This window comes from Chiloscyllium plagiosum, chromosome 23, assembly GCF_004010195.1.
Source record: "Chiloscyllium plagiosum isolate BGI_BamShark_2017 chromosome 23, ASM401019v2, whole genome shotgun sequence".
Taxonomy (NCBI): Eukaryota; Metazoa; Chordata; class Chondrichthyes; order Orectolobiformes; family Hemiscylliidae; genus Chiloscyllium; species Chiloscyllium plagiosum.
The window spans coordinates 27,725,306-27,736,048 of NC_057732.1; the positions used below are offsets into that span (position 1 = coordinate 27,725,306).

Consider the following 10,743-nt stretch of genomic DNA (forward strand, 5'->3'; position numbering starts at 1 on the left):
GCGGACGGTGGGGGCGTGTTGGATGGAGTTGGGGGCAGATGGGAGCGGTGTTGGACGGGTTTGGGGGCATGTTGGATGGGGTTGAGGGAGGGGAGGACGGAGGCTCATGCATGGTGTGCTGCTGCCTAGTTTCCTGAACAGGGAGTGGACGAAGCAGAAAACTCCGAGCCCTAGAGGAAATGCATTGAATCAATTAACCAAATAATCAATTATCCGAATGAAATAGTGCCTGCCCATCTCATTCGGATAATCGAGATTCCTCTATACAACGGAAAAAATATTCCCTTTATTATCCCATTTTCTCTCTGGAGGTGAAAGGTGAATAGAATTTGAGATTTCTGTTTACGAGCAAATTTTAAATAACTACAATTGACTTGATAGTCTTTAAGTTTATTACATTTACCAGAAAGGTAATATTAAAATTTGGTGAGGAGTTACTCCGCTCTAGGACCCACTAGCAAGTACTTGATGAGATTTCCCTCTTCAGCATGCAAACTTTAACAGGAGAAATGAAGAAGTGCAATTAATAGTCACGTTAATTTACAAAGAAGTTGAAAAGATTTTTCTTAAATGGGTCCTTAAAGGGCATGGAAATTAAGGTTTGTGCAGAATTGTTCCAGTCATTAGTTCTTGTAGTGCCCATTGCAGCCAGTATAGTGGCTCCGTGGTTAGCATTGCTGCCTCTCAGTGCCAAGCAGCCAGGTTTGATCCAGCCTTAGGTGGCTACTGGGGTGCTCCATTTTCCTCCCACAGTTGAAAGATTAGGTGAATTGGCTAAGCTAAATTGGCCATAGGGTCCAGGGATGTGCAGACTAAGTGGATTAGCCATGGTAAATGTGGGGTTATGTGGATATGGTGAGGGTCTGGGTCTGCGTGGAATGTTCTTTAGGCGTTCAGTGCAGCCTTGATGGGCCGATGCTGAAAAATGTGTTCCTGGAAAAGCGCAGCAGGTCAGGCAGCATCCAAGGAGCAGGAGAATCGACGTTTTGGCATAAGCCCTTCTTCAGGAATGAGGAGGGTGTGCCAAGCAGGCTAAGATAATAGGTAGGGAGGAGGGACTTGGGGGAGGGGTGTTGGGAATGCGATAGGTGGAAGGAGGTTAAGGTGAGGGTAATAGGCTGGAGTGATATCCTTTCAGTCAGTCATTTGGTTTTTAACAGTTATTGATTTATGTGGGTCATGTTTCAAAAGGTTGACACAACCTTGAACTGCTGCAGTCCATGCGATGTAGTCACACCAACAGTGCTGTTAGGAAGGGAGTTCCAGAATTTTGACAGTGAGCAAATGGTAATATGGTTCCAAGTCAGGATGGTGTATGGCTTGGAGGGGTACTAGAAGTTGTGTTTGTTACACTTATTCTTCTCTGGTCATAGAGTGGTACAGCACGGAAACAGACTCTTCAGCCCAACTCTTCCATGCTGTCCAGATAGCCTAAATAAATCTGGACCCTTTTGCCAGCATTTGACGCGTATCCCTCTAACCCCTTCCTGTTGCCTTTTAAATGTTGTAATTGTACCAGCGTCCACCATTTCCTCTGGCAGTTCATTCCATACACGCACCACCTCTGAGTGAAAAGGTTGCCCCTTAGAGGTCCCTTTTTTACCTTTGCCCTCTCACCTTAAAGCTATCCCTCATGAATTTATAAACCTCTGTAAGGTCACCCTTTAGCGTCGATGCTCCAGGGAAATTAACCCCAGCATATTCAGTCCCTCCTGATAGCTCAAACTCTCCAACCCTGACAACATCCTTGTAAATCTTTTCTGAACCCTTTCAAGTTTCACAACATCCTTCCTATAGTGGGAGACAAGAATTGAACACAGTATTCCAAAGTGCCCTAACTAATGTCCCGTCTGGCCATAACATGGCCTCCCAACTCGTATGCTCGATGTACTGACCAATAAAGGCAAGCCTGAAAGGTGCTTTTATAAGAGCCTTGAGTTGCTACACTTCATCTTCTAGAAGTTACATACTGCTACTAGAGATTCGCCAGTGGTAGAGGCAGTCAGTGTTTAAAATGCTGGATTGGATATTAAACAATTCAACACCTTTGTCCTGGATGGTGCCAAGTTTCATGAGTGTTGTTGGAGCTGCACATATCCAAGCAAGTGGCGGAGTATTCCATCAAACTGCTTACTTGTGACTCCTTAGAACATAGAACAATACAGCACAGTACAGGCCCTTCGGCCCACGATGTTGTGCCGAACTTCTAACCTAGATTAAGTACCCATCCATGTACCTATCCAAATGCCGCTTAAAGGTCGCCAATGATTCCGACTCTACCACTCCCACGGGCAGCGCATTCCATGCCCCCACCACTCTCTGGGTAAAGAACCCACCCCTGACATCTCCCCTATACCTTCCACCCTTCACCTTAAATTTATGTCCCCTTGTAACACTCTGTTGTACCCGGGGAAAAAATTTCTGACTGTCTACTCTATCTATTCCTCTGATCATCTTATAAGGGTACTGGTTGGGTAGGCGGGAAAGGAAGAAGCGGAAGGCTTTGAGGCCTTCGTGATGGGGGATGGAGGTGTACAGGGACTGGATGTCCGTGGTGAAGATAAGGCGTTGGGGGCTGGGGAAATGAAAATTATGGAGGTAGAGGGCGTGGGTGGTGTCCCAAACGTAGGTGAGGAGTTCTTGGACTAGTTGATGGGCCGATGGCCTCTTTCTGCACTGTAGGGATTCTATGATTCAATAAAATGTATTTTGGGTTATATTTCTATTTATTTCCGTATGCTCAGGAATGGTGTAAGCCAGGGAATTGTGCTTAGAGTTCCAATTGACACTTTGCAAATATGTAATGGAGAAAACTGAATTAATAAGCCACTTGAACATTGTATTGTATTGAAGTTTAGTGTCCTCTGTTGTGTTACTCATGTACCTCACATATGTCACAGTTGCTTGGATTTAAAACTTCTGTCTTAGACTAGCAAAAATTCCTTTCTTGGAAAAGTATTATTTTGATAACCTGTGTGTCATCATTTTTTTTTAGTGCAATGACTGGAATGCAAACACCTTAATTGGAAATTGTAAAAACTTTCTATGTCTCAAATATGTAGTTCTGAGTTTAATTAGTATATTAAACTGGATTTACTATATCAACAAGAGTTCATATGCTGCTGCTGAAAAAAATATTGCCTAGGTTTGTTACACGTGACAACAGATATCCCTTTCTATAAATGTGCTGTGGCTTTCAAGGTCAATTAATAATACATTGCAAAAATAACATATAAATGTGAAAAATTACTCAACTTTACACATTATTATGAACCTGGCTTCTAGTCCCAGGTGTGTCATTCTTTTTGTAGGAACGTTTTTAAGAAGACTTATACAGCTTCTGACAATTGGCAGTTTGAAGTTGCAGTACTTTTTAACGTGGATCCAAGCTACAATTTTGCTGTCATTTGGCAGTGTGATGGATAAATTACTTTAACATATTTGTTTATTTACAGCAGATGAAGATGCTTTTAAACTTCTGTGGGAGATGAAGATGCGAAAAAGACAAGGGAAACCAAATCTACCAGATACTGTTACTGAACTTGGCACAGAAGATGGCTGTAAAGTCTATCTAGTTGGCACAGCCCATTTCAGTGAGAGTAGCCGAAAAGATGTTGTGAAGGTAATAATGAGAAAAGTTTAATTTTTTTAAAAATATTGAATTTAAACAAAGCATAAATGCTGAAGCAATGGAATCTTGACCCTCGTAGGACCACAACATGCATTGTGAATGTTCAAATTTAATCTGAAATAAGGTTGATCCCCAAAGCCAGTGTTAAGATCAGGATTATTTTATTTGGGCTGGAGAGGTTGCAGTATGTTTCAGTACCCACATTCATCATTCCTCAGTGAAATTCCAGTTAGTGACATAAAAACCAAAAGAACTGCGGACACTGTAAATCAGGAACAAAAACAGAAGTTTCTGGAAATGCTCAGCAGGTCTGGCAGCATCTGTGAAGAAAAATCAGTTAACGTTTCAGGTCTGGTAACCCTTCCTCAGAACCAGACCTGAAATGTTAACTCTGATTTTTCTTCACAGATGCTGCCAGACCTACTGAGCTTTTCCAGCAAATTCTGTTTTTTTTTGTCCCAGTTAGTGATGTAATTGATAAAATGTAACTTATTTGCAAAAAATTGCCATAGTTGGTTCAGAAATTTGGCCAAATCTTAAAATCCTTTCTTTGATATTGATGATTATTTCAGAAATATAATCTGTATGTCACTACAATATTTGTGACAACTTTTTAAAATGAATTCTTTGTAATGAAGAATCAATTAGGCCAGAAAGAGTGCAGTTTTATTAATGGTTTGTATACATGATTAATGCTTTTTTTATTTATTAAACTGAATGAAACCTATGTGCTCTTGTGGCTCACTGTGTTTTCCATACTATTACTGTAATTATTTTATCCTGTTGTACAGAGTACAACCTATAATTTAGTTTGTTAGTACTCTTGCATCAGAAATAGTACATTGATCAGAATGGCCCAAAGTTATTCGAGCAGTTATGTATTTTGACCATTTTGGATGAGTGGGATTCTGCTGTGTTTGTATTATCACTACACAAATCAACTTTTGTAAAATGTAATTTGAGAATACACCAACTAAATACTTCTGTTGAGTTAGTGATCTCAGCTGATGGAGTTTTGCACCATTAGACAGCTTCAGATAAAAAGTTGCACTTGTCCTTCTGAATAGAAGAAATACACAATGATGTAAGATAGGACAGGAAAAAGTCTGGATTCCTTGCTGTTTACTGTTGTGGAGCCACACCTGCATGAAGTAGAAGCTGGCTGAGTGCAGGATTAGGAATGCACAAAGATGGGAATGGGATTTTTACATTGAGCACCTGTAAGGATAAATCAAATTATTTTGAACATTTATATTACTACAATTGTGAGTTGTCCAGATATATAGATTGAGGTGCAATTGAGTGTAGTCCTAGTACAGGTTGCTGACTAAGCTGATACAGTGCTATCACCAGTAAGTATGTTATTTCTATGCAATGAGTTCACATTAGACAGTTTACAACACCTGATGATTAATGATGTTGCAAAAAATTGACAGGAACTGTATACGGATGTTAATTTCTAACTGTGAGTAATCAATCAATCAGAATATCTGAGTATGTTACACACACTTTATCGTGACTGCTCATGTTGGCAAATTCAGTAGCTGTTCCGTTAACTTCTTTCATGCAGAGGAGCTAATGGAATCCATTTGGATAACCTTCAAAATAGTGACCGCACATTAATAACCTCAACCTGATATAAGCACGTTTCTAATGGCATGTTGCATTTATCATTTTGTACTTTTGTTCCAGACTATTCAAGAGGTACAGCCAGATGTGGTGGTTGTGGAACTATGTCAGTACAGAGTCTCCATGCTCAAAATGGATGAAAAAACATTATTAAAGGAAGCCAGAGAAATCAATCTAGACAAGTTGCAACAAGCTATAAAACAGGTAGTCTGTTTAGTCTGATTTATCTACTACGCTTAGTACATAAAAGGTTGGTTTGTAGCAATGTTGCTGTTCACTTTGGTGTTGAACATCAATGTTAGTTGTGTCGAAACTAGTAAACCATCACTACATCTCTGTAAAATTACACATTGGATGAGGTACCAAGCTATGATATAATATACTTTATCAGTGAACTCAATGCTTGGCTTGTTTGCCAACTCTAATAGTGAAATGTCTATTAAAATCGGTTTTTCATAATTTATCTTCATGCAATATCTTCCTTGGCCTGATATTTCTATGGCCCCTATTATCCAGCTGATGTTTGTTAGAGTGTTTGCTCATCTTTATTCCTTCTCATCCTAAATCTGTTTTTCAATCCTAACGAGATGTTTGTCCAGCTTTTTTAGAACGTACTTATGGGACAGTGTTTGAGGATAAGTAGTCCTTTCTGACTTCAAGTCTTGCCTAAAATGTGCCAAACATCCATATTATCCATTGTTCTCTATATTTTAATGATCTGGATCTTGTGTCTTGACTATCTTTACACAAATCATTTCAATCCCAATTTAAATATGTTCTAAATTCCAGATGTACTTTTCATATTTTTGCAGGTTAAAATATTTTCAAATCCTCAAATCTATATTTTTAAAAAATAAAGGTTCAATAGCATTTATTTGATTTTAACGTTATTATCTTTGCATTTTTTAAAAGTTAAATAATACCTCCGTTTGATAACATTTTCTTTTTCGAATTTCACTATGTGGTAATTGACTTAGCTATTTGATTCCTTTTGAAGATGAACATGCTGAAAGCAGGCAGTATCAAAATAATTTGTAAATAAGTTAAACTAATGATGTGACTTGTAGGTTTTAATTTTGAAATTGGACTTTATTGTCCTACTGGGTAATGCTTTTAATAAATCTACAGCATGCCACAGTGCAGTCTGAATTGTCATTTCATTGACTTAAGTACCAGACACACATGCCAGAAGTGTGCTGTGATAAATTGTCCATTCCCATCAATCCTTTGTCAAACCTATCTCCTTGATGACACACTGAGCTCTTGAATTGGAGGTTTGCAGGGTTTATGCCTCATTTCATCCTATGGGTACATAATCACTGTGTATACAGTTTAAGGTGTTTTCCTTTGGATGGAACAGGACATTCCTTAAAAGGTGCCTTTGCACTGTTAACAGAAGGGAAGGATATTTCACTCCAGGTCATATCAGTATTGCCAAAGCCAAGTTAACAGATTTTTCATTTTTTTGTTGTTTGTAGATTATGTTGCCTAAGCACTTCAGACATTGTGACTATTTGAATGACGCTAAATACATCCTGTGTGTTTTTATTGAAGGCCCTCTCTCTCTCTCCACCGTGTATTTTCCTTTACCCTTTCTCTCTCTCTCCTTTCTCTCTATTGCCTCTTCCCAGTAAGCACTTAATGATTCCTCTGTGCTTTTTAGATGCACAGATTTACTATCTTTCAATGCAGTTCCAATGACAATTTTTTCAAATAGCCCAGATATATTCCCCAGTAAACCTGTCAAAAAAATATCTTTTTCTTGTTGAATGAATAAATGAGTTCTTAAATAAAGATTTTACAAATTGTTCAAATGAGGACAGTTATCTATAGATCTTGGCATTATAAGCAATCTATATAAATAAATAAGCAAGGATCATTATCATACCATTTAACAACTTTTTACTGAGTCACATGATTCTTTTGCTTTTGAATGTAGTTGTTTGTATCTGGAGCTTTTTTTCATGGTTTGATTAGCTTTTTTTATGCATCTTTGTTTTAATAGAATGGAGTAATGTCTGGATTAATGCAAATGCTGCTATTGAAGGTCTCTGCACACATCACTGAACAGCTGGGCATGGCCCCAGGTGGTGAATTCAGGGAGGCCTTTAAGGAGGTATGCTTTCAAATTGTCAGCTATTGTGTCCTTTGAAATTAGAAAGGACTCGTACACCCTGACTGTGCAATGACACTGAAATGGAATAAATTGACATTTACTTTGAGGAATATATTTTAACATTTATGATAAAATAACCTGTGTTTGAGATGAATATTAATGTCTTAGAAATGTGAGTTCTGTACATGGGGTGCCTATAATAAATATCCTGTAAGTCATACCTTGATGGTATATTTTGTGGGTGTTTAGTGAGTAAGAAAAACTTTGGGAGAATTCAGTGCTTTCCTTGAATACTGTATTGAATATTTTTAATTAATTCTTTGAATTTGAACATCACTGGCAAAATCAGTATTTCATGGTTCCTTAATTGGCCTGAAATAGCAGAGATATGTTCGCCTTTTTTTTAACTACTCCAATGTGATTTGAAAAAAGTGAATAGGCCTCTTTTGAGGGTGTGCTCAACACTGCTAATGTGAGTTCAGCCACATATATACAACATACTGGACAAGGATAGTAGAATTAACTCCTTGAAAGGCATTAGATTTATGACAACAGTTTCTTGGCTATTTTCTCAATAAAAGTTTTCTATACGGGCGGCATGGTGGCACAGTGGTTAGCACTGCTGCCTCACAGCACCAGAGACCAGAGTTCAATTCCCACCTCAGGCAACTGTCTGTGTGGAGTTTGCACATTCTCCCCGTGTCTGGTGGGTTTCCTCCAGGTGCTCTGGTTTCCTACCGCAGTCACAAAGATGTGCAGGTTAGGTGAATTGGCCATGCTAAATTGCCCATAGTATTAGGTGAAGGGGTAAATGTAGGGGAATGGGTCTGGGTGGGTTGCGCTTCAGTGGGTCGGTGTGCACTTGTTGGGCCAAAGGGCCTGTTTCCACACTGTAAGTAATCTAATCAATCTAATCAATCTAATATAATCATAGGTTTCCTCCAGGTGCTGTGGTTTCCTACCGCAGTCACAAAGATGTGCAGGTTAGGTGAATTGGCCATGCTAAATTGCCCATAGTATTAGGTGAAGGGATAAATTAGGGGAATGGGTCTAGGTGGGTTGCGCTTCAGTGGGTCAGTGTGCACTTGTTGGGCCAAAGGGCCTGTTTCCACACTGTAAGTAATCTAATCAATCTAATATAATCATAATTTTTAAAGCAAATTCAAATTCTTGAGCTGCCACAATTAGATTTGAACTTGAATTCTCTGCCATTAGTCCAAGATTCTAGATTACTCTATATAACCTCTGTATCCCTACGTCCTCAACATCTCATATGAAAGATCAACACCTTCAACAATATTCCCTCCATGCTGTCATTGCCAGTCGAGATGATGTTCTCAAGTCCTGAGATGAAGCATGAACATTTTGAGTTGAAAATATTCTCACTGAACCAAACCTGCAAGAAAATGACTGGCATCCTTTTGATTATCATGTCTGTAATTGTAAGCCTCATTGAAAAGATTTTGTGTCAGCTTCGGAAAATATAATAATTTGAACATTTTAAGAGTTATTGCTGAAGTTGCATTTACACGACTATATGCATAGTATTCTAAGTAGATACATTGATTATGATTTTTAAAAAAAATTGATTTCTTGACCTATTTGAATTTTAACTTCTGAAAATTGCCAAAAATGCTGCATTATCAAATGGTATATGGTTGAATAAAGGTTTTTGGGTACAGGATGATATATTGAAATGCAAATATTCAAGAAGTGGGTGTTTTAAAAACCTGTTCAATCTTCTATGTTTCAGGCTGGAAAAGTGCCTTTTTGTAAGTTTCACCTTGGGGATAGGCCCATCCCCATCACTTTTAAAAGGGCCATTGCTGCACTTACCATCTGGCAAAAGGTTAAATTAGCCTGGGGTCTCTGTTTCCTCTCTGATCCTATCAGGTATGAATAAATACTTCATAATTTCATGGAACTGTAGGCTTCAATCCTGTTATTAATAACTAAATGGATATTATAAATTGTATTGTTCTACTGAAATATGAGGCATAATAATGTTTAATATCTGAAAAAAATGGTAAGCTTACGATATTCTGTAAACATCGATGGAGAGGCCTTTATTGGAAGTGGTTGAGTCATACTTTATATTTAGTGATTAACTTAACACATATTTTTATCCCTTGAATCAAATCATGGGATTAATTCCTGACATAACAGTGAGGTCAAGAGATTATTGGTGAATTCCATCTCCTCACAAATATATAGCAAAATAACATTACATCAGTGTTGTAAAGATAACTGTATTCTAGTTCAGTGATTTTTCGAATTTGGTAGGAAAATGTTCATAATTTTTTTTAACTAATCTACCTCTTTCAGTAAAGATGACGTAGAAAAGTGCAAGCAAAAAGATCTTCTCGAACAGATGATGTCAGAAATGATTGGAGAGTTTCCTGACCTTCATCGTACAATTGTTGCTGAACGGGATGTTTATCTAGCCTACATGCTGAAGCAAGCAGCAAAGCCATTAGAACTACCTCTGGCTTTAGGACGTAAGCCTATATTGAAACTTTATTACTTACTGTGAATGAGTACGGTCATTGTGATTTTGTTTAACACTTCACTGCCAAGGGGGAGATTTGTATATTTAGATGTGCTGCTAACGATTGCATTCCAAGAACATTCCATGTTTGATTTAGTTGATATTAGTCAAAGCAAGAGTAGAATACTAAACTTTGCTTCATCCAGGATCTCGTCTATTGATTAATTTAGTCACTTCTGCCAAAAGTACATATATGGACTGGAGAGAGGCAAATGTAATCTGTGGGAGGAAACCGGAGCACCCGGAGGAAACCCACGCAGACACGGGGGAGATGTGCAAACTCCACACAGTCAGTCGCCTGAGTCAGGCATTGAACCCGGGTCTCTGGCGCTGTGAGGCAGCAGTGCTAACCACTGTGCCACCGTGTCTCCCAAACAATTGTACGATCTCGTCTATTGATTAATTTAGTCACTTCCGCCAAAAGTACATATATGGACTGGAGAGAGGCAAATGTAATTCCTCTCTTCAAGAAAGGAAATAGGGAAATCCCCAGCAATTACAGACCAGTAAGTCTCACGTCTGTCGTCTGCAAGGTGTTAGAAAGGATTCTGAGGGATAGGATTTATGACCATCTGGAAGAGCATGGCTTGATTAAATGCAGTCAACACGGCTTTGTGAGGGGCAGTTCATGCCTCACAAACCTTATCGAGTTCTTTGAGGATGTGACTAGAAAAGTTGATGAGGGTTGAGATGTGGATGTGGTGTGTATGGACTTCAGCAAGGCATTTGATAAGGTTCCCCATGGTAAGCTCATTCAGAAGGTCAGGAGGAATGGGATTCAGAGGAACATAGCTGTCTGATACAGAATTGGCTGGCCAA

General features: G+C 38.7%; 1 protein-coding gene across 4 annotated transcripts in view; it reads left to right on the plus strand.

Moving 5' to 3' along the window:
- trabd (TraB domain containing) overlaps positions 1-10,743 on the plus strand; it is a 36,968-nt gene that overhangs the window by 16,836 nt on the left and 9,389 nt on the right. For 3 of the 4 annotated variants that reach the window (XM_043713740.1, XM_043713741.1, XM_043713742.1), the window contains exons 5-9: positions 3,456-3,622; positions 5,324-5,464; positions 7,266-7,376; positions 9,130-9,269; positions 9,702-9,874. In XM_043713740.1, coding sequence (XP_043569675.1) covers positions 3,456-3,622; positions 5,324-5,464; positions 7,266-7,376; positions 9,130-9,269; positions 9,702-9,874 — 732 coding nt within the window. The remainder of the gene's footprint in view (positions 1-3,455; positions 3,623-5,323; positions 5,465-7,265; positions 7,377-9,129; positions 9,270-9,701; positions 9,875-10,743) is intronic. The other variant, XM_043713743.1, reaches the window with a different exon arrangement.